The sequence below is a fragment of the Thalassophryne amazonica genome, chromosome 18, assembly GCF_902500255.1.
Source record: "Thalassophryne amazonica chromosome 18, fThaAma1.1, whole genome shotgun sequence".
In the NCBI taxonomy this organism is placed as follows: domain Eukaryota; kingdom Metazoa; phylum Chordata; class Actinopteri; order Batrachoidiformes; family Batrachoididae; genus Thalassophryne; species Thalassophryne amazonica.
In genome coordinates this window covers 65,568,383-65,593,179 of record NC_047120.1, presented here as the reverse complement: position 1 = coordinate 65,593,179, position 24,797 = coordinate 65,568,383, and the positions used below count along the sequence as shown (strand labels likewise).

Genomic DNA, 24,797 nt, shown 5'->3' with positions numbered 1-24,797 from the left:
TACAAGTATTCACAGCCTTTGCTTAATACTTTGTTGATGCACTATTGGCAGCAATTGCAGCCTCAAGTCTTCTTGAATATGATGTAACAAGTGTTTACTCTTATTTCATTTGTTTTTGTTTTTTTCCATGTAGGTTCTTTTGTGTTTTTACGCCCATCTGCCTCTGAGAGATTGAGGGAGGGAGACACAGCTCTCTCTCTCTCTCTCTCTCTCTCTCTCTCTCTCGACCATAATATACCATAACATTAACGTTACATTGTTGTAGGTGACTGACCCTCAGTGAAGCTACCTGTCTGTGTCCTTAAACAACACACAGCATTTGCATTGTCCTAGTCCGTCCAGTTGCAAATAGGTCACAGCTCTGGCAGGGAAAGCATCCTGAGATGGGGGCGTGTCCCATCCAGAGGGAGTCGTAGACTCTCGTTTGCTCCACACTCTGGAATCCCGCTATAAGCATCGGCACCATTGAGCCTTGGGGCAGGTGACTTGGGATGATATGTGCAGGCAGATTGTACGTGTGTTGTGAACCCACTTATGTAAGGCCACGGCGTGCCATACGTGTAAGTGGTATTATTATTTAGAGAACACAGAGATTGTAAAAATGACAACTGAGGCCAGGATTTAAAAAAAAAATCAGTCCATGCAAAACTAAAATTACAATTGTGCCTCACTCTAAGAGAACAATACTGATCATTTTTTGCAGATTTAAACCCATTAAATATAACTTCTCTTTACTATGGACTAGAGATTTTTATGATTTTGCACAGATTTGTAAATTTGTTTTTTTTTTGTGCGCATGGACTTACAACGAGGGACTGATTTGAGTTTTTGCTCATAAAGAGTTAAACTGAAAGATTAAATTGTCCTATTGCAGATCCGCGGCAGACCCGGCGTCCACAGGACGGTCGCCAGAATCACTCAAACTTCATTGTGTGATGTATTTTCATCCAGCATCCATCAGAAGATTAAAGAATATAAGAGAAAACATCCTGGTGATCTTTCATTCATTATATGGGTCCAGGTCACAGTGGCAACAGACTAAGCAGCTCAACCCACATTTCCCTATCCTCAGCGAAATCCTGTACATCTTCCTCCCAAGGCATTCCCAAGCCAGTTGGGAAATATAATCCTTCTTGAGTGTCCCTGGTTTTCCAAAGCCTCATCCCAGTTGGACCTCCCTATGGAGAGGAGCGGAGGGCATCCTGTCAATCTTAAAGAGGGATGAAAGAAAAACATTCTGCTTGTTGAGGCTCCATAAGCAACTTTAAAAAACGTTGGTCTTCTTGTGACACAACCTGATCTTGTCCTGATCTTTCTTTTTTTGCTTATGTCCGCATTTTGGAGATTTCAACATATATATTTTTTTTTCCTGTTGCACACAATAATGCTGTCAGTCAAAATCACAGCATTGTGGTTCTTTCCTCAAACCGCAGCGTGTCTCGCAGAGCGTCACGTTGAGATTATTGAAGCTGCTGTCAACAAAGAATTTGGCACTTCTGCCTCCTCCGTGATGGATTTCTTCTCTCCTCATTTGAACATTGAGGAAAATCTTTGTTCTCTGTTGCCGAGGAACCGATACCAGCAGGTTTTGTGTTCAGCGCTAGAAATAACTGAAATGTTTCCACACTCAAACGCATCTGTAGCCGAGCTGTAAATATCTTGCTGTTATCTGATGTCTATATTTGACCATTAACTGCTGGGAATTAAAAAAAAAAAAGTACACCATCAATCAGTGTGTCGATACAAATCACCAGCATGTATTTGTATTTTTATTTTCATTGATCTTCAACAATGAATCATTTCTTTTAAGCTAAGAAATGATGCCTCAAAATAACTTTTTTTTTTTTTTGTTATCTGCTACATAAATTCACACCATGATAGCACAGCAGAAAAAAATGTCTTCAGGCCTCCAGGGTACAAAACGTGGGAATCAGTCAGTGTAATGTGTGTGTGTGTGTGTGTGTGTGTGTGTGTGTGTGTGTGTGTGTGTGTGTGTGTGTGTGTGTGTGTGTGTGTGTGTGTGTGTGTGTGTGTGTGTGTGTGTGTGTGTGTGTGTGTGAGTCAGAAGCTCCATGTGCAGCGTGGTATGAAGAATAACATTACACACCTACATTTGTCACCTCAATCAAATATTTTACTTTCTGCTTTTCTTGGTGGAAAAGTTCTGATTCTTTTATGATTCTTTTCCAATAATCTGAGTTTGTCACTTTGTCAGGTTTGACTGCTTTCAAACAGGCGTGCTTCTATTTTTTATTTTTTTATTTATATAATATATTTTGTTACCTGTCAGAAAGAGTTTGCTGTTAATATTTTTGTGGTATTCAGAAATTTTACTGATATTATTTGGATGTAGCCTGCTCTGGCTGCTACTTTGTGCAAAGTTTTGGATTTTGTAAAGCTTGGACCTGCTGAATGTTTTGTCTCTTATCTCCAGGGATGTCCTGGTTCTTTTTGTTTTGGGTTGTGAGATTTAGTTTCTTTTCTTTTTTTTTTCTTTTTTTTGGTTGTCATTTAATATTTAGTGTCTGCCGATACTGAGTCCTGATCCAATACTTGTATTTTGCTCGATATTATTACACTTTCACAGATCAGAATGCAAATGTACCTTTAAAGTCAATATACTCTATGTGGTTGAAGTTGTCACTTTAACAGTTCTGCTTTGAAGAAAAAAAAGACCAATATTAGCTGCCTCTCAATGTTTGTATTCATTTTTTTTTTTTTAAATAAATGGAATTTTTTTTATGTCTCATCAATTCCACTTAGTGCATAATTGCAACAGTGATAGTGACTGAATGATGTTTTAGTTGTTAAAAATACATTATTATTATTATTATTATTATTATTACTATTACTATTGTTGTTGTTGTATTCTTGTATGTAAAAAATATATTTAAAATGTCATCAAAAATGGACCTTTACTCAAATCGTGGTCGGATGCTTTTGAGTTGAGTTTTGGAACCATGTTGTAAGATTTGATGGTCTCAAATTAGATTGGATTAGATATAACTTTATTGATCCCTTGGGAAGACTCCCTCAGGGAAATTGAGCTTACAGCAGCATGTATAGCAGCACACAGGGTAAGAAGCACACAGAGTATCAAAAGTGAAGCCCACCTGGAACTAGAAAAAGTTGCAGTTCCTTAATTGGCCACTGGAGGCTGGCTCCAAAAGTAAGCAGGTTTCCAAAGGAGTCAGTGTTAAAATGTCCATCTTTAGAGCAGAAAAACATGTTTACAGGCTGGTACAAAAGCAAAAAACTAAACAATTTTGGTCTGTACAGATATTTTCCTCCTCCATGACAGCTATCCAGGGATGATTTTTTTCTCTAATTTTTCTCTGCATTTAAGATGTTTTAAGCCATAAAACTACAGTTGTGCTCAAACGTTTACATACCCTGGCAGGATTTTTGCTTTTTCAGCCATTTTTCAGAGAATATGAATGACAACACAAAAACTTTTTTTTTTCACTCACGGTTAGTGGTTGGGTGAAGCCATTTATTGTGAAACAACTGTTTCCTCATTTTAAATCAAAATGACAAGAGAACAGGTGTATTTTTTGAGTTCAAAAGAGGAAACACAGTTGTTTGACAATAAATGGCTTCACGCAACCACTAACCATGAATGGAAAAAAAAGTTTTTGTGTTGTCATTTATATTCTCTGAAAAATGGCCAGAAAAGCAAAAAGTTAGCTTCGATAATTGGTAATCAGCTAACTGAAAAGTTATCTTTTTTAACGCTAAACTGATAAACTGTTTAAAAACTTATCAGAAGCTACAGATAACTGATAACTTTAAATTTTGCCTCCCATATGCTCTCAGCTACTAAGTTGATTTTGAGTTGAAAGACCGCCAAAGCTTCTAATACAATCAAAGGCGATCACAAACCCAAACAACCAATGAGCCAACGCTTCTGTCTTTGTGCACTCTGTCCTCTGCTGTTGAAAAGCATCATTTACCCTGACAGGTTACAGTGGTCCTGCGATGGGGCTGAGGTCTTGAAATGGAAAGCAGGTTTGAATTATGGTTTTGCTTTATGAATAAAATTATTCTGGATAGAATAACTACATTAATGTAAACTCTTAAAATGTACAAAGTGATATATAACACATATCTGTTAATTTTAAAATAATGCACTAATTCTGAAGATTTGAACATTAACACACCAAAGGGATTATGGGTAAACTAAGCCTCCGCTCATAATGATTGGTTGATTCATTCATTCTATGTAAAAACCAGCAGAAGTGAATCAATGTAACGTGTTGATGTTTACAAATAAATATGCTTTTGTAAAATATGTCATTTTCTCATTTGTATAAAAAAGAAAGAAATCTTCAAGATCCCGCTAGACAGCACCTAAGAGCACGCGTGATGACATCACAACTCCGGTTAGGGAGACAAGGTTTCTTTCAGTAACGAGAACTGTCAAAAAACTTTCTCGTGTGTGGTTGCTGGAGTTGTGTGGCGACAGGAATCGCCACTTGAATGCTTGAATAACAATGTCAGTTGCACAAAGAAATCAAATAATAGTGAAAACATGTTCGGTGCAGTGTCATAACGCATCAATCGGTCGCTCCGTGAGGCGTCATAACATCCAATCGGTTAGCGGCTCGGTGCGGTGTCATAACGCATCAGTCAGTAGCTCCGTGAGGCGTCATAACATCAAGCCTGGTTCACGTCAAGATAATTAGGCTGATATCAGACCTGATCTTCCCCTTCCGACAATCTTAAGGACGCCCCGACAATCGTGATGATGCTAAATATAATCTTATCAGATACTCCTGCCGTGTGTGGTGTGTTAAGAAGGATGTGAGGAGCTAAATGTGACATGATGCAGCCAATCAGAAAGCGAGGTGTTTGATCTGGGAATGTTCGTGTGTGAAATCTGTTTGTGTGTGTTATTTTTACCATGTGGCTGACACCACACACTGTACAACTAAACCTGTCAGATCGATGATTTTTTTTTGTTTGTTTGTTTTGGAAACCTACAGATAATTTTAAAATACTGTGATATAACAACACTGTGAGAGAACCAGTTGCCAGTAGATGGCAGAGTTCTATGCATTTTGATGCCGGTTATATCACACGGCCTGAATCACAACAGACTTTTTGGATTTTGGAGAAGCAACCTGAGCTTCTTCTGGCATTTTTACATAAAACAAACACAATAACAATGTCTAAAAACCCAGAGAATATATTCATGAGAGTTTTAGGCACAATATACAAAGAGTTTAATGCTGTTGTCTGCATGGAGCCTGATCAGAGCGTCTCTAATGCATTTCTTCTGTCATATATACCCATAATGCACTGGGCACAGCTGCATGTCCACACTAAAACCTTCAAAATTAGTGCATTACTTTAAAACTAAAACATATATCTGATATTTTCACTTTATAAACTTCAGATGTGACGTTAATTTAAATAACTTGAAATTAGTTTGGTTAAAATTTTAACCATAAGTTAAAATTGTATGCCTCTGGATGACTTGGGTGCTGTTGCGAGCATATTAGTATGGGGTTAAAAGAAATAATCTTTTTTTTTCTTTTCTTGACAAGTTTTTCTTTGCCTACAGAGGATAGAGTGGTTTCTTGTAGAACCAGCTCTTCTCTGTTTGTAGAGAATAGAACTACGTATCTACTACAAAAAGCTATGTCTGCAAAAATGTTAGGGGTCTAAAAATTATCGGACCAAAACTTATCAGAAGATAATTTGTCCGATGATGGTTTTCAAAGTTATCTGAAAAGCTAACTTGATAATGAAAACATTATCTTCGATAATTACCGGTTAGCGGATTAGTGGAACTGTGCCCACCATTTACTATTTCCATTTACTGAAAATATTGTGTGATTTAATTCTGGATGCTAACAACATTGGCACATTTAGCAGTTATTGATAGCTTGCATAGATTGTGTGTTTGTGAGTGTGTGTGTGTGTGTGTGTGTATATATATATATAGCACTCCTTGTGGGAGGAGTCGTCCAGCCCCTCGTCGGAATTCCTTTGTCTGAGAAGTTGCTGAGAGACTGGCGCTTTGTTTGATCAAAATTTTTTCTAAACCTGTGAGACACATCGAAGTGGACACGGTTCGAAAAATTAAGCTGGTTTTCGGTGAAAATTTTAACGGCTGATGAGAGATTTTGAGGTGATTCTGTCGCTTTAAGGACTTCCCACGGAGTGAGACGTCGTGCAGCGCTCTCAGGCGCCGTCGTCAGCCTGTTTCAAGCTGAAAACCTCCACATTTCAGGCTCTATTGATCCAGGATGTCGTGAGAGAACAGAGACCTTTCCAAAGAAGTCAGTTTCAGCATTTTATCCGGATATTCCACTGTTAAAGGAGATTTTTTTAATGAAAGACGTGTGGGCGGATTGCAGTGTCGGCTCGCAGCTCCTCCCACAAGGCGTGCTCACAGGCGAATGATGTCACCGACAGGCGTGGAAAAACTCACGCATGCGCACGAGGGTTCAAGCATGTCTGACGTAAAAACATATGAATGAAATCCATATAGTGTTTGAAAAAAATAAAAGGACCTATACTTTATTGACAGCCCTCGTATATATATATACACTCCACAAAAACATAAACGCAACACTTTTGGTTTTGCTCCCATTTTGTATGAGATGAACTCAAAGATCTAAAACTTTTTCCACATAATATCACCATTTCCCTCAAATATTGTTCACAAACCAGTCTAAATCTGTGATAGTGAGCACTTCTCCTTTGCTGAGATAATCCATCCCACCTCACAGGTGTGCCATACCAAGATGCTGATTAGACACCATGATTAGTGCACAGGTGTGCCTTAGACTGCCCACAATAAAAGGCCACTCTGAAAGGTGCAGTTTTATCACACAGCACAATGCCACAGATGTCGCAAGATTTGAGGGAGCGTGCAATTGGCATGCTGACAGCAGGAATGTCAACCAGAGCTGTTGCTCGTGTATTGAATGTTCATTTCTCTACCATAAGCCGTCTCCAAAGACATTTCAGAGAATTTGGCAGTACATCCAACCAGCCTCACAACCGCAGACCACGTGTAACCACACCAGCCCAGGACCTCCACATCCAGCATGTTCACCTCCAAGATCGTCTGAGACCAGCCACTCGGACAGCTGCTGAAACAATCGGTTTGCATATCCAAAGGATTTCTGCACAAACTGTCAGAAACCATCTCAGGGAAGCTCATCTGCATGCTCGTCGTCCTCATCGGGGTCTCGACCTGACTCCAGTTTGTCGTTGTAACCTACTTGAGTGGGCAAATGCTCACATTCACTGGCGTTTGGCACGTTGGAGAGGTGTTCTCTTCACGGATGAATCCCAGTTCACACTGTTCAGGGCAGATGGCAGACAGCGTGTGTGGTGTTGTGTGGGTGAGCGGTTTTCTGATGTCAGTGTTGTGGATTGAGTGGCCCATGGTGGCGGTGGGGTTATGGTATGGGCAGGCATCTGTTATGGATGAAGAACACAGGTGCATTTTATTGATGGCATTTTGAATGCACAGAGATACCGTGACGAGATCCTGAGGCCCATTGTTGTGCCATACATCCAAGAACATCACCTCATGTTGCAGCAGGATAATGCACGGCCCCATGTTGCAAGGATCTGTACACAATTCTTGGAAGCTGAAAATGTCCCAGTTCTTGCATGGCCAGCATACTCACCGGACATGTCACCCATTGAGCATGTTTTGGATGCTCTGGACCGGCGTATACGACAGCGTGTACCAGTTCCTGCCAATATCCAGCAACTTCGCACAGCCATTGAAGAGGAGTGGACCAACATTCCACAGGCCACAATTGACAACCTGATCAACTCTATGCGAAGGAGATGTGTTGCACTGCATAAGGCAAATGGTGGTCACACCAGATACTGACTGGTATCCCCCCCCCAATAAAACAAAACTGCACCTTTCAGAGTGGCCTTTTATTGTGGACAGTCTAAGGCACACCTGTGCACTAATCATGGTGTCTAATCAGCATCTTGATATGGCACACCTGTGAGGTGGGATGGATTATCTCAGCAAAGGAGAAGTGCTCACTATCACAGATTTAGACTGGTTTGTGAACAATATTTGAGGGAAATGGTGATATTGTGTATGTGGAAAAAGTTTTAGATCTTTGAGTTCATCTCATACAAAATGGGAACAAAACCAAAAGTGTTGCGTTTATATTTTTGTTGAGTGTATATATATATATATATATATATATATATATATATATATATATATATATATATATATATACACTGTAGCTTGATCCACTAAGTCCAATTAATCCCCAGTTATTGAGACAATAAGTGGGTCATAATTTTTTATGCCCACACAACCATTATGAGAACCACCCAGCAGTCCCTAAAATATGATTTAATAAACACCTGTACCAAGGTTAGCCTGTTAGCTTAGCTTGTTGGTTACTTGAAGATTGGAAGCATCTTCAGGTCATCCACGGTGTTGGCCATGCTCCACCTCTTTATCTAAACATGGGTTAGCTGTGACGACATGGTAACACCCACAGCAGCACTTGTTGGACTTCATATTGGCTCTTACGAGTCTCTACAGAAAACCTTTAGGTGACATCATGCAGTTTGTCCAATATATGGTTGGAATGTAGATGGCCTGATGACCTAAGCACCTTCTTCTCCACAACATCCCTCACTCCCGAACAAGAGCCCATCAAATTACAGAGCCAGAGGGGGCAGCGCAGTGGTTTCTCTCTGGAGTGTCACAAAATCAGCTTTAGAGCTTCAACACTGCCCCATTTCTACAAGCTTTATTATGTAATCAAACTGAAAACAGTAGATAAATCCACCTGTTTCCACTCTGCGTACCGTATATTTAATGGAAGGTCGTGTAAGTGTTTGTCGTGTAGTGTTTGTGTTTGTTTTTTTCCAACTTTAAAACTTTTCACATTTTTTAAAGGAACACACACACACTTCATCATAAAACCTGACAAAGCAACGGAGAAAAGCGTATTACATACATAGAATGAATGGATAAGTAAATCATATTAGTTACAAATGAATGGCAATGTTAGAACCTAATTAGATAAACTACAAAGTAAAAAAAAAGAGGAGTAAATAAGTAAATAGGTAAAGTAATAAAATACAAAAATGAGAAAATAAGACAATAATTAAAGGGCATTTTTCACATAAGGTGCAACTTATCTGCTTATAGGGTCTTGTTTGAACCTCTGCGTGATATCGCGGGATTTGACCACTTCTGGGGACAGCCTGCCGTTGCACAATGCAAACGCAGCATCGCTTCTAAGAGAAAAAAGGTGTACTGTTTTGTTTTTGGCTGCAATCACCGTTGGGAAAAATGCAGTTTTTTTCTGGTTCCCAGTGGAGAAGGGAAGACGAGGCAAACGGTCGTGTTGGTAACGGTTAGCGGTCTCTCGCCTGCACAACTGCCTCAACATGTTTGAGCTCTCGGTCGTAAACAAAGCGCAACACATGTCCACTTTCCACTGCATTGTCACTTTTTCTTTGCAGTTTCACTTCGTTTGCTGTGTAATTTGCCCAAAAACACAGAAAGTGGCATGTTTCTGCTGGGGACAGATGAGGGCTGTCCCTGGGTGTAGGATTATTGCGCCATATGCGTCACATTTGAACCCTTTAGCGCCCACCCTCAAATGAGACTACGGTGCCCAATTGGCCATTCAATATAACACACTCTATTGAAAACCTAAATACACAGCACCAGAGCGATAAGATGACAAATGAGCACATGGGCCCACAGGAGTATGGAATGATCATAATCGAAATATGGAATGGCAAAGAAAAGACAGAGTGTTCATATAGTTTGAGTAAAAGAAAGTCATAGTGAATTCTAGAAACAGAGACCAGGTATTGATGTATTTCTGTCTGGGCTTAGATCTATTATTTCTGAGATTCTCCAGTGGAATCGGAGAAAACATTTCTTTAACCCGAGATATGAATGACGGGGGCTTCTCTGACTTCCAGGATAAGCCTCTGAGCCTGGAGCGAGGCGAAGGCCACAAAGTTAGATTGAGGGGTAGTAATGTTCATGCCCTCGTCTGGCACACCAACTGTGACCAAAAATGCTGCTCCAAAACGAGTGTAGGGATGAGCATTCAGAAAACGTACGTCCGGTAGTTGCAGGTTGTTGGTGACATACAATACATGAAGAATCTGTATTCACATAAAACATAGACAGTTTAACTCTAGTGAGATGCAGTATCTTCAACCGGATTAGACGACACCTGAGACAGAGTCACGTTGAGTGAGTACGCTGTCCAGCATGTTCCCAAATCTCCACTGTAATCCCAATACTGAGATCCTGCTCCCACGCAGAGTTAATTTAGTTAGTCTGCAATGTTTTATATAGTTTAGCAATGTTGCCTCTTGCAACTGGGTCCAACATAGTATCAAGGGTGTCCTGGCCTGAAATATATGGAAGTCCTAGCTTTTCTAATTCCATCTAAGATGCAGACGTGTTGACACACGGCGGTAAACAGGATGTAAACATATTTGCATGTAGTATTTGAAGCGTGTGGGTGAATCAAATCTCTTCTGGGTTTTATTACCTGGCTCACACAAACAAGCCGACAGAAACATTCACAGGTCAATCTCCCACAAATTCAGGTTGATGAAACAGTCAAGCATCTACCAGCACTGAATGGGCACAAAGAGGAAAAGTCAAATCAGCTGCACAGCAAACTGAGTGCCATGAATATTTTGGCTCAAATTAAGATGTCAAACGGCTTTGTAAACACGCCGTTACTGTTTTAAAGCATGTCCTGCTTGGAAGTGAATCAGTAACAGCTGTCACATTAGATGACAGCTGCTTTTCTTTTACAAGAATGAGTTCCTGAGAACTGCAGGTTACCTGGTAACAGGAAAAGAAGGGCGACAAAGGGTTGATCCTCTGTACCACATAACCTACAGTGCATAGTGCGAGTTCATGTGGGGCATGTCCATCTCCACTTTGCCATTTAGAGGACATATAATCTGAACACAAAGTTAGGCACAGGGTACAAAGGGATTACATTTAATCTCTTAATTAATCATGGGTGTGCTGTGGGCGTAACCAATCACATTGTCATCTTTCATTACTTGTAACTGCTGGTTGCACTGGGACCTGGTGCATTTCTATTTAGATGGTGAACTCAAGTGAGAGCAGCAGCCACCGAAGCTCCCTGAGGTGAAGCAGTAAGGTAAAGGTTTGCATTTTTCCATTAGTGTTTACTTTTATTTCATTTTTATGTTTTCTGTTGTTTGATGCATTGATTTGCATATGTATATTAGTGCATAATTAGTTTGCACTGCATATATTATATGCTCATATAATATGCAATGGGCTTCATATGCATTTAATATATGTTGTGTGCACAAGCAGAGTGTATTTGTCAAGTCAAGTCTTGAGAACAAGTGCTATGCTGCATCCATGACACCAGGGAACCACCCACGCAGACAACAGGTCCATTCCCATATCTCTAAAATAACCATCTATCCGCCACAGCCAGGTGAGTGCATGCATGTCGTGAATCCATCTATGTAAGGTGTATCCGAATATTACATCTTACAAATAACAGAAGAACAAGATGCTTGATGTTAGAACAGGTTGTTGGTGGTGTATGATGCAAAGGCGTTTTGCATTCTGACAATAGCAGTGCACTAACACTGCACCTGGTAATACCTAATTTTAATACCAACACGTACACCTCGTGGTTTGTCAGGGGCCATACTGCTACACAACAGTGTATGTGCATGGAATCATTGCAAGAGGTCCGGTCTGACATTGTGCTCTTTACTCCAGCTTATTGGTGCTCTTAATTTGAGTATTCTAGCAAAAACACACTGAACAAAAGGTATTAACCCTCTGGGGCCGACGCCGTCTTATACGACGGCTAAGACCAAGCTTTACTAAATTATAAATAACTTTTTAATGATATAAGATAGAAACTTCTCCTTTTTTGCTGAAAAGTTAACTCTGCGGACTTTCGAGCCAGCCATCGGACATCTTTGTACTCCTCATAGAAGCTGTGTGATGATGTGCGCAATGTGAGTGTCCAATCGGAATTGGTTCACCGTCACATGGTTTTCCAAAATCCAACTGTAGGGCAGATTTACCTCACGTGAAAAGCCAAAGATCATTTTCAGGAGTGATATGTTACTAGTTGGCCCATTTGAATAGCCCCCTGGGTGCTCCAATGAGTGCATACTATTAGTACATACTCCGGGTGCCCTGCGCCATTACGCACAGCGATCAGTGAAAGCAGGAGCAGACAGAGAGCCTCTGATGACAATCTCACGTGCTCAAACAAAGAGTGTGTAACTATCAGGATTGCTCCACTAGTTTGCATATGAATGTTACTGGATAACTCTGTTGCTTTCTCGGCATAAAGCACTGTTTACCATATCAATGGACAACAAAATGCATAGACCATTTTGTATATATTGTTCAAAATGTGCATTTGTGTTTATTGTTTGAACCTTTTTGTTGTACAGTCTTTCACACAAGACCTCAAATTACCTTTATAAAGTGTCAAAACAGTTGTTTATTATAGTTTGCTGTGTTTTGAGTAAATGTGTGGAAAATGATTTTTCGCTTTATTTTTCCTTGCCTATTTTTGATTGTAAACCTTTATTACACTAAAAACACAACAACAACATATATATTCTGAAAGCACAGGTTGTCCTGAAAAAAAAGAGACATAAAACGTGATTGTGGGATGCAAGCAGAACTGTTAACAGCAATAATAAAACATTCAACAAAAAACAAATAACAAAAAATGTCCTCGGACCCCAGAGTTTAACTATTGCAGTTTGGCTTGCTGACTGTCCCCTAAGTTTTTGCAAACTCAGAACTGCCATATTCCTGAAAGATAGAAAAAAGCTGGCAATGAAAATCTAAATCCAAGTACAGAAAAACACTAACAGGAACACTTCTAATGATTTTACGTGCATGCTGCATGATACTGTACTACATTGCATTATGGGTAATGACAAAACATTGAGTGGGTGCAGATGTGAGTGCAGGGTCATTCGATATTTAAACAGAGTGATCGCTAGGTGTAAAAATGAAAATTGCATTGTTTGAAAGCTTGCAATGACAATACAATTTTGTGGTGCCTTTCACCAGACTTATTTCTGCAGACCGACAAAAAACAAACCAAAAAACTCAAAAATTAAGAAATTGCAAGAATAACAGAAGACTTCATCTTCAGTAGCAATACAACTCTTATTGTGCATAAAATGAAGCTCTCCAATTTCCTTCATGTTTATTACAAAAGTGTATAGATTGTTTGTTTGCTTTTACTGCAGATGAAACTGAAGGTCACATTCTGCACTTCTTCTATGTTTCTCTGTATGACGTTCGTTACACTGCCTCCAAGTGGACACAATTGTCTGTGCATTTATTAAAGAACTGTCATTTGACTTTCTCTGAACATAGTGCAGCAGATAAGTGAATATTTACAGAGGAATCCTTCACATGGTGATGCAAGCACCAAATTTGGCACAAATAACTCCTTCGACATTTACTCTTTTGAAAAGTGTCCACTTGAATTTTCAATAGTTCAGTTGAAGAATTACACAGGGGTCAAAATTTTAAAATGCTCCAATCATATTGAAATGCATTCCATATTATTTGTCTGATCATACAGATTTCAAAAAGATATAGTTTGGACCATCTATGACTGAATTCTATGGAGTTATGGGGTAAAACAGGAAAAATGGTGAGAAAGGTTGATTTCAGTTTGCACATTGGTCAAAGGTTAAAGGTGCTCCAATTTTGGTAAAAAGTGATGTAACTTCTTGGTTTAACAAATAGAGTATTAAAAAGGAATAGTTTGCACTATCTGTCATGCTTAGTTATCATATTGCAGGGTAACATATGTTATAGAATGCAATGGATGTCGACATTGTTTGACCTTTACTGTGGACGCCAAACATTCAGCACAGTCAAAACTATTCCATTTATTAATCCTATTAGCTAAACCAATAATTTGCATCACTCTTTACCAAAACTGGAGTAACTTTAACTTTTGACCCCTGTACAAACTGAACTTGACCTTTCTCACCATTCTTGCTGTTTTTACCCCATAAGTCCATAACATTTAATCATAGAGAGTCCAAACTATACCTTTTTGGAATCTTTATGATCAGGTGAATAATATAGTGTAGTTTTCAATATGATTAGAGCATTTTTAAATTTTGACCCCTGCTGTAATTCTTCAGTTGACCCCTACTGGCTGCCTGTTGAAAATTCAAGTGGACACTCTGCTTTTTCAAAAAAGTAAAGTCTATGGAGTATTTGTGCCACATTTGGTGTTTGCATCACCATGTGAAGTATTTTTCCAGTTATCTGCTGCACTAACGTCTTAGTGGAGCAGATGTTCACCATGACGGCGGTGCAGCAGCGTTCAGCTACGAGGCAGCACAAAACACTTAAGAAAACAAATAAACAAAAAAGCAAACACCCTACTAAGAATGGCATATCCACTGTATGATCTGCTCTTCAGTGTGTCTTCTAAGGAGAGTGTGAGCGCTGACACTCACCCACAGCCTTCAGGGAGGCGTACTTGTTGAGATCCTTGCTCTGCTGCTGCTGCTGCTGCTGCTGCTGTTGTTGATGTTGCAATTGCTGCTGCTGCTGCTGCTGCTGCTGTTCATAGACGTGTGCCAGCTGGCTCATGGCCGGGTAAGGGTGCTGCTGGCCCACGTTTGAGCCCGGTCCCATGTTGTTGTTGATCTGACCACCATCTGTGGGCCAAGAGATATGACAGGAAAGGTTACAATGGATTACAGCAGATTTACGACGGGTCTGCTGTGGCACTGATGGTTTAAGTCTCAATTTCACAGCTAGGAGCTGTCGTGTCCTGCAGTGTTATTGGCTGATGAACACTGCCAGTGTGGCACTGACTGGTAAAACACCTCGCTGATGAATCAGTTGTTAAGAAAGGACTGGGCGTGACCTGCAATAGAAACCTGTAGCTGTGCGGATGAAAATGTGGTTATAGGCCTTTTATTTTTATTCATTGCAGTTCATCACTTTGCTACTAAAACAAAACCATCAATTCATAAATGTGCTTCACAATAAACACACAAAATATGAAGTGGCACACTTGTTAGTGCTTTAAACTGAAGTATACTTTGGTGAATTATACTGAAATATATGAAGAGTTCAGATGCAAAACCCAATATCTCCAGAACCATAAAGTTTTAGTTGATGCCAACATGTACTTGGCTGTCAAGGGGCCCATCAGTGTGCAAAATATGAAAGAATTTTAATAACTGCTTTCATGTTATTGATGAAAGTCTGTGCATTTCCGCATAGGGTTTCCTTTAAATCTCCATTTTCAACTGCATTTTTCTCCATTTGGAAAAAAACACTTACTCGGTTTTGCATCTGGACTCTTCATATCCTGAAGTATAGTATAAGCCATGGTGTTTAGTCAGTCAGTAAATAGACCACATGTTGCCATTGTGAGTATGTAACACTCACTCGTAGCTGCAGTCACACTGCTCCGGACTGGAAGCATTCAATGGTGCTGTGCTTCAACACTTCCACAGAACTGCCTTAGGTCCTGGATGGCAACAGTCCAGGCAGACAACAGGTCCATCCCTATTTGTCTCCTGCAGCCAGGTGAATTATGGGCCTTTTCCAGCCAGTTCAGCCCTCAGCACTCAGGCACCGATGTGCTGGATCACTCATAGTCCAACACAGCATTCTGGTTGAAACTTGAACACAATTGTGTGTTCCAACAGGAAAATGACACCAAACACACATCAAAGCTGGCCATGGAATGGAACAAGCAGGCTAAAAATAATCTTTTGGAATGTCCTCCCAAAGTCCTGAGTATCAATATCTGGGCTGTGCCTAAAGGAAAACAACAAATGTAATAGAATAATTCAGCCAAGGCGCCTGTTCAAATATCCAACCAGAATTCTGCTAGAAGCTGGTTGATGGGTACCACAAGATCTGGTGAATGAGGGATGTGCTAAGGGACATTCAGCCAAAACATATTTGTGCAACAATATTAATTCTTTTATACTAAAAATGTTCAACAATTCACAAAAAAGAACCATTGTTTGGCCAACAGCACCGTGACAGTAACGTAGACAGTGAATGCATGTAAACTTCTGACCACAGCGGTAGACTTTATCGCAGTTGTCCGAGGCAGGTGATCCATGACCTGAAGCATCACTGGGTCTATGTGCTAATTTGCACACCGGATGCCCTTCCTGACGCAACTCCACATGACGTGGAGAATGGGCACAGGTGGCCTTGAACTGGGAACCTTCTGTTTGGGCAGCAAGTAGTGCACGGACCACTCGGCCACCACGTTGCCCACACACGTGTCAAAGTGACCTCAAGCAAAATAATTAATGCAAAGGCAAATTGTTCCCCCGGACAAATACGGGGAAAAAGATGTTGATAAAGAAAGAGAAGACAACTCGTTCAGACAACAGCTGCCCCCATTGCAGATGTTGGTTTCATCTTCAAAGGTCAGAAGTAGAAGAATAGTTTGTAATCGCTCAGTGACGTCATGATTGGCATCAATTCATGTGTCACCAAGCGAGCGAGTCCCTCAGCAACCTGGTGGGCAAAAACACTGAAAACAAAATTGACTTGTGTCGTCTCTGCCAAGTTGGCTGGCTGGTGACGGCGTGGCAAACTCGAAAAACGGAATTAGTCTCCCTGAGTGCTTCTGGGAAAACTGCAGTGGGTTTTGGAGGGTGGGAACAAGGGGCATAAAAAAAGAAATACTGCTGATTTGTTGCTGCAACTTCAACAATGGATATAGGAAAAGCAAAAATTATATGACTTAAATAAAAATCTTTCATAGTATTTATTTAATAATTGTGATGGTTGTTATGGATTCACATGTCAACTTGTTGGTTTTGTCCCAGAATTAGTCAGAACCAATGACACGAACCCACTCAGGACAAAATTCAATAAAACCCACAAAAAGACTCAGAAAACAAACTGGATCTCCTCAAACAGTGCCTTCTTCAATTGTTCAAGCTCACCAGATCTTCATGTTTCCTCCACTCATAGAGCACATATCTCCACTGAGGTCCAAGACGATCTCACTTTCATTCTGAGACAGCTACTGCTTTGATCTCTCTTCTGTTTTTCTTAGTCCTTGATTGCTGAGCTGTGATATTGATCCTGGTCTTTGTTCATAATCAATCATCTTTCATCCTGATATCTGATCATAATCACCAATCATTGGTCCTCCCGACCTTAGATCCTGATCACTCATTTCCTTGATTCAGTTGATCCTGATTAATGATCTTTCACCTTCATGAAAAGGGTTATATTTTCATGGGCATTTGTCTGCTGTACTTTGTTCCTACAATCAGGATCAAAGAAATGTGGATCGTACAGAGACTCTTATCTTTGATCCAAATGTTTAAACAATCAGCTATTCTGATCACATCATCACAGAAATCAGGATCTAAAATAAAAGATTAACAATCAAAGGTTGTATCAAAGATCAAGGAAGAATGCCAGGATGTACACATTGATTAGAATCAAAGATCAAAGGTAGGATGTGGATTAAAGTACAGCAGAGCAACGATCAAAGTTGAAAGGCCAGATCTGCTCCTTAATCCACACCACAATGTAATCAGCTCTTCCTTGAGTAAAGGTCCACATCCCCCACTAAATTGTATTACTTTCTGCTGTGTCTCTGCAACCAAAAAGGGTTAGAGAGATGATCTGAAGTTTGTATTGATCAGCAAGGTATGTGTGATTGATTGGTAACGTGGACGTATCTCGGTCTGCAGAACATACAGAGTTTACATCGGCACTCTGATGCTTTATATTTTAAACATGGATTGAGATTTAACGTTTATAAACCTTGATGATGATAAGTTTGTTTGAAATGTGTGATTTTATCTTGCTTGAACTGAAGGTTGTGCAACTTTAGTATGTTTTCTGGCAAACCAAAAGCTCAGTAACGATTATCGATCCGACTGTCGAACAGCATTTACAGCTCATGCAAGCAGAAATAAAAATGACCTCTGGCCACGTTAATCATCAGCACATCAGTGGCCTTCTGACCAGACTGTGATTAGCAGACACTCAGTCCTTTACAGCTAAACGTGTCATAAAGTAACCTTTGCAATCCCGCCCATAAACGACTACATAACGTGGCCTAAAGCACCGCCCCCTTGACAAGAAGCAGATGGCAGAATAACACGCTGACGAATATACAGATGGAAAGAAGGGCAGCATCCGCAGTGTGACACAGTTCTAAAGCGGAGCAGGAAGGTCTGACACAGGCTGACTTTAAAAACGCAGCTTAATTTTTAAATATGTGAGGGAATTCACAGGACGCCCGGCATTGTTCCCCGGCTGTGCCGAGCTCGGCGGATAATTGTAAATTCCTGTTACCGACGTCGACATTGTTATCTTAAAGTGAATGCATTCCCCAAAGCGCTAACAGTGCTGCGTGTTATGTCAAAAAGTAAGAAAAAGTTTATGGCCGCACGGGGAAGGAAAGTGAGAGAAACTTAAACTTAAAAAAGAGGAGGACAGAAGGAGGTTCAGTTATGTTTTTTGCATTTCTCAAGTGAAATTAGGTGGAAAAAAGAGAATGAAAACAATGTGCAAAAACATGACAGAAAACATGCAAATTTAATTTCTACAGAATGGGCGGGGCTACGCAACTCAAGAAATGTGCTACATTCAGGTCACGTCAGCAAGTGAGAAATTACAAGCTGGAACTCAGACAAAATGATTTTCGGGTTGGGTCTTTTTCTCGGAATCTCAGAAATTCAGTTCTCCAGTTTATCTGACTTGACATCTTTATGACGACGAGGACAGGCGTCAGAGGGCTGATACATACTCTACACACACTACACACCACAACATACAGGTCAATACACACATTTATAATGGTGTTTTTGGCACCTCCCTACCTAGCTGACCTAATTAAACCTTACGTACCGGCCCGCGTTTTGCGTTCTCAGGGTGCAGCACTACTTTGTGTCTCTAGGGTGAATAAGAAATCTGCAGGTCACAGAGCTTTCTCTTATTGTGCCCCTGTTCTGTGGAATGATCTCCCTGCATCAATAAAACAATTAGATTCTGTGGAGACTTTCAAGTCCAGACTTAAGATGCACTTATTTTATCTTTCGTATGGCTAGCATACTGGCATAGTATAGTTCTACGCTTTTTACTCCTTTAATTAATTTTGTTAGGAAACGGAGTGTGCCGCGGCCTCAACTTTATCTAAATTCTGGGTCTTTTAGTGAAGTTTAGGGCTAGTGGCCGGCGATCACCTTAGTATTTCTTCTGTTTTTCTTGTTGTTGTTTTCTGTTTTTTCTCTCTGTTTAAGGTGCAGCTCCATCCAGAGATGGGTGTGGTAATTGTGCTGGAGACCCTCCTGTCCTGTGCACCAACAGCATTTCTTGTATATTCGTTTTGTAAATTGTTTCTGTAATTTATGTCTGTAGCATGGCCCAAGCAGAGGGTCACCCCTTTGAGTCTGGTCTGCTTGAGGTTTTTCCTTACCACTGTTGCTCTGGGGGTTAGTAAGGTTAGACCCTACTTGTGTGAAGCACCTTGAGGCAACTCTGTTGTGATTTGGCGCTATATAAACGAAAATAAATTGAATTGAAATTTTTGACACTGTATGACAGGATGCGGGGGTCATTCATACCAATCAATCACAAATATTTTACTGAACATCCATCTAGTGTTCTTGGTGGTTGAGAAGTACAAAAAAGTGTTTTTTTTAACTATGTTTTGCTTGACCTTTGACCAAAATACTTCAGAATCTAATCATATCTAGATATCTTTCCAATTAATATTTCCACCAAGTTTGAAGAACATCCATCCAGATGTTTATGAGTTATCTCTTACTGACACACACACACACAACGCACACCCACGCCATGCTATCGCCACTTTGCTGACATGCAGAGTGATCATTGCACCCTCCATCATGACGGTTGAGACAGTAATTTACATGCTATTTAATTAGTTTGGACAAATTATTTACTTTCGTATGCAAGCAATGTCAAATGAGAAAATGTTGGGACTTTGCAGAAAATGCCATAAACAAAACAGAAACTACAGTGATCCTTCCATTTGATATGTATTTATTTCACTGCAGACAGTATGAACCCAAGGTATTTCACATTTTCTGTAATGAACTTCTTTTCATTTAATACACGGTACATTCATTCCTACATTTAAGGCCTGAAACACATTTTTTAAAAAGTTGGGACGGGGAAATTGATTCTGAATACACAGATTAAAACATCACTTTTACAGCTTTTCTTGATACAAATCAGAGAATGAACACATGAACAATTCCAAGTTGTTGAATTAACATCTGATGCTTGTCAGCTTTCTTTCTATATTAATTTTATAAACGCTCACACAACCCTGTTTGTAACAACCTGACTATTTACGTTCTTGGCAGTTTCATGCCTCTGTTATCTCAGTTGATCCATGAAGTTCATTTCAGAGGTCTTATACCTGCACGACTCAACTTACAAGGAAAATCTAATCATGTTGGAAATGAATCACGTATTGGTGGCACTGAATGACTCCGGCTGACGAGGTGGAGTCGAGGGACAGATCTTTAGTTTCTTTGTAGGTGTGTCCACTCACACAACATAAAACTATTTTCTGATTCATTTAAAAATTCTACACAAGATACCATAGGATGTGTGTCACAGTTCAGCTGCCTCCGAGCACACACGACATACATATTATAGTATATTAGAGCTCAAAATTCTACTGTACCTGCATTAATGATGAATGTCCACCAGGTGGAGATTTTGCTCCATTTCAAGAACCTTGAGTACAGGTTTCTGTGGGACACGATGGTGACCGATGTGTTGCTTACATTAGTCAGCAGTACAGTAGCATAGACACATAGTTACCCCTACCAACGGTGAGGTTATGTTTTCACCCCATTTGATTGTTTGTCTGTTTGTGAACAGCCTGTAATCCACAATTTTTCATATATCGTTATGAAATTTTTACAGAGGATTTATATCCTGATAGGCAAGAACTGATTAAATTTTCAAGGTCAGTCTTGGAAAATTGGGGAAAATAAATCCCTATCCTATAACGTTGAACAAATATTCAAAAATTTATAACTGGCAGAAAAGATAAAAAAAATCTCCTTTAACAGTGGAATATCCGGATAAAATGCTGAAACCGACTTCTTCTGAAACTTCTCTGTTCTCTCACGACGTCCTGGATCAATAGAGCCTGAAATGTGGAGGTTTTCAGCTTGAAACAGGCTGACGACGGCGCCTGAGAGCGCTGCGTGACGTCTCGCACCGTGGGAAGTCCTTAAAGCGACAGTATCACCTCAAAATCTCTCATCAGCTGTTAAAATTTTCACCGAAAACCAGCTTAATTTTTCGAACCGTGTCCACTTCGATGTGTCTCACAGGTTTAGAAAAAATTTTGATCAAACAAAGCGCCAGTCTCTCAGCAACTTCTCAGACAAAGGAATTCCGACGAGGGGCTGGACGACTCCTCCCACAAGGAGTGCTCACAGGCGAATGACGTCACCAACAGGCGTGGAAAAATTCACGCATGCGCACGAGGGTTCAAGCATGTCTGACGTAAAAACATATGAATGAAATCCATATAGTTTTTGAAAAAAAAATAAAAAGGACCGTTACTTTATTGACAGATCTTGTATCTTAATCAAACTTGCCCCAATCACTCTCATATTTGAATGTAAGGTGCAGACTGGCACTCAGTATCACCTGACAAAGTTTGATCTGGATTTGATCCGTATTGCAGATGTAGCAGATATTTGATTTTAACATTGAAAAGCCTTTTTGATATACATATATTTTGTATGTATTATGAAAAGCCACTTCTAACAGGACTTTCAGCTTGAAAAAAATTTTCCAAGGTAAAAATTTGTGGAATTGGAAACTAATATCGGCGAAGGTTTTCACTGTTGTTTCTATATGTTGTGTTACATATGTAGTGTTCAGAATAATAGTAGTGCTATGTGACTAAAAAGATTAATCCAGGTTTTGAGTATATTTCTTATTGTTACATGGGAAACAAGGTACCAGCAGATTCAGTAGATTCTCACAAATCTAACAAGACCAAGCATTCATGATATGCACACTCTTAAGGCTATGAAATTGGGCTATTAGTAAAAAAAAAAGTACAAAAGGGGGTGTTCACAATAATAGTAGCATCTGCTGTTGACGCTACAGACTCAAAACTAAATATGTTCAAACTGCTTTTTTAGCAATCCTGTGAATCACTAAACTAGTATTTAGTTGTATAACCACAGTTTTTCATGATTTCTTCACATCTGCGAGGCATTCATTTTGTTGGTTTGGAACCAAGATTTTGCTCGTTTACTAGTGTGCTTGGGGTCATTGTCTTGTTGAAACACCCATTTCAAGGGCATGTCCTCTTCAGCATAAGGCAACATGACCTCTTCAAGTATTTTGACATATCCAAACTGATCCATGATACCTGGTATGCGATATATAGGCCATTTGTTAAAGTTCTCCGTCACCACGATGGATTTCCGTCATTTGGAAAATTTAACCACACATATGCATGCGCACGTGGTGTCATGCGTGTTTTGGGGCCGAAATATGATCCCATTCTGCGCTAATCAAAGTAGCAGCAATGTCAATGTGGACTGTGGAGGAAGGGACTGTGTGAATTTTCACTCCTCTCCGCTCTGTTTACTGCTTGCCATGAGCCACGGTCCTTCTCCTCCCTGTCTTCGTGGGAACATTGGCAGACGCTCCCCAAGTAGAGCGGGGCGTGGCTTTGCTTTGAACCAATGAAGCAATGATCCGATTCTGCATCAATGGTTTGTCACTTTATCTTAATTTTCCCCCGCTAAAACCCCAAAGAGCATATGTCTGTGAGTAATATTTTTTATATTAAACCGGCCTGTTATGGTCTTCTAAAACATTTGATAGATGTATTTTATAACTTAAAAACGGGACCGATGCTAACGCGTTAGCATGTCTATGGTGTTTTCAATGTTAAAGTTAGCATTAAGCTGTTCACATCTCAGCACAGTTTGTGTGCATGTTTTCTGTAAAATAAATAACTAATGGCTTAGTGTTTGTTGTCGTAAAAGAGTCAAATGTATTACGAATTGTAATTTGTTTATTTTTATTTATATATTAATAATAATATTAATCAGAAGAATCAGAATCGCCTTTATTGTCATTGTAATTTCCATTACAAGGAGATTTGAGTGCAATTCCAAAAAGGTGCTTTCCGTGGTGCGAGTAATTTTTAGCCAAATGAAAGATCGTGAAATTTAACGGTAAATTATTCAGAGTATATGCGCAACTAATATAAACATAAGGTAAAATAAAATGAAATGTGGACTAAGTAATGTAAAACAAGAATTATATACAACTGTTTTATTTAAGTTTCACAATTTGTTTCGGTCAAACCACATCTAAGCTGTGTTTTTACACATGAAAAAAATAAAATGCAATAAACTGCACATTTGTGTCTTTTTTCATGAAAATAACTTATTAAAGATCACATATTACACTTTAGTCAGGCCTTTAAAATACTTTTGTGGACTCTTGCTGTAATATGTTGTCAGTGGTTGAGATAGTTTCTGTAGGCATCTAAAAATGCTCATAATCGGATGAAACCTGATGGAAATCTCTCAAAATAAAACAAAACATTCGAGGTATGTTTTTGACGAGAATATAACATCATAACTTTATTACAAGCTCAAACGTTGATGTTCCGTGATAAAGGCCTCATAATAATAACTCACTTCAAGAAATAATGTCAAATCTCACAAGTAAAAAAAAAAAAAAAAAAACAACAAAAAAAAAATGATTAATTGATTACTATAATAATCGTTAGTTGCAGCCAAGTTTGTTTTATGAGTGAGAGCATTTTACAGATTAAATGTGAATAAGCCAGTTTTGAGTTTCTCAGTGTGCATGCGTTTTCAAAACTGGTGACATTGTTACTTTCTGCACAGCAGAACAACGTCAGTTGCTTTAGGCCCTAATTTTGTATTTTATTGACTGTACAGCGACACTGCACCCATTTGGTGCATTTACCGGATTAGAACAGATCAAAATACTACAGAAGACAAAGAATTTTTACTTGACAGTTTGAAGTGAGTTTTCTTTGTTTCAGAGGACTTCATATCCATTAAAATTCAGCAGAATATACAAAATTTGACTTGCTCTTTTAAAGATTTCCGGGGGAGGACCCCCAAACCCCCTATAATCAATAGTGTGTTTTTACTTCACAGATTGAAGTGACTTTTATTTGTTTCAGAGGGCTTCATACCCATTAAAATTCATCAGAATATACAAAATTTGTCTTGCTCTTTTAAAAAAAAATTCTGTGGGAGATCCCCCAGACCCCCATAGTTTGAAGTGAGTTTTCTTTGTTTCAGAGGGCTTCATACCCATTAAAATTCACCAGAATATACAAAATTTAACTTGCTCTTTTAAAAAATCTGTGGGGGAGATCCCCCATACCCCCATAATCAATACTGTGTTTTTACTTCACAGATTGAAGTGAGTTTTATTTGTTTCAGGGGGCTTCATACCTGTTAAAATTTACCAGAATACACAAAATTTGACTTGGTCTTTAAAAAAAAATGTTAAAAAATTTTTTTAAAAATGTTCTGGGGGAACACCCCCAGACCCCCCACAATCAAGACTACACCCCGCCCCCACGACCTTTTATGTACCTTTATGTTCAAGTTTTGCATTCTTTTTATGCTTTGTCTGTCTCTCCTTAGAGGCTATTTAGAATAGATTTGTATGCTGTATAATGTGTTTATTGTATTTATTGAGGAAAAAAGAGTGTGTGCCCCCA

General features: G+C 39.4%; 1 protein-coding gene across 1 annotated transcript in view; it reads right to left on the bottom strand.

Moving 5' to 3' along the window:
• The window catches only part of shisa9a (shisa family member 9a), a 117,354-nt gene that overhangs the window by 13,163 nt on the left and 79,394 nt on the right, over positions 1-24,797 (bottom strand). Inside the window, 1 exon segment of the mRNA XM_034193537.1 lies at positions 14,516-14,715. Within this exon segment, the coding sequence (XP_034049428.1) occupies positions 14,516-14,715 (200 nt within the window).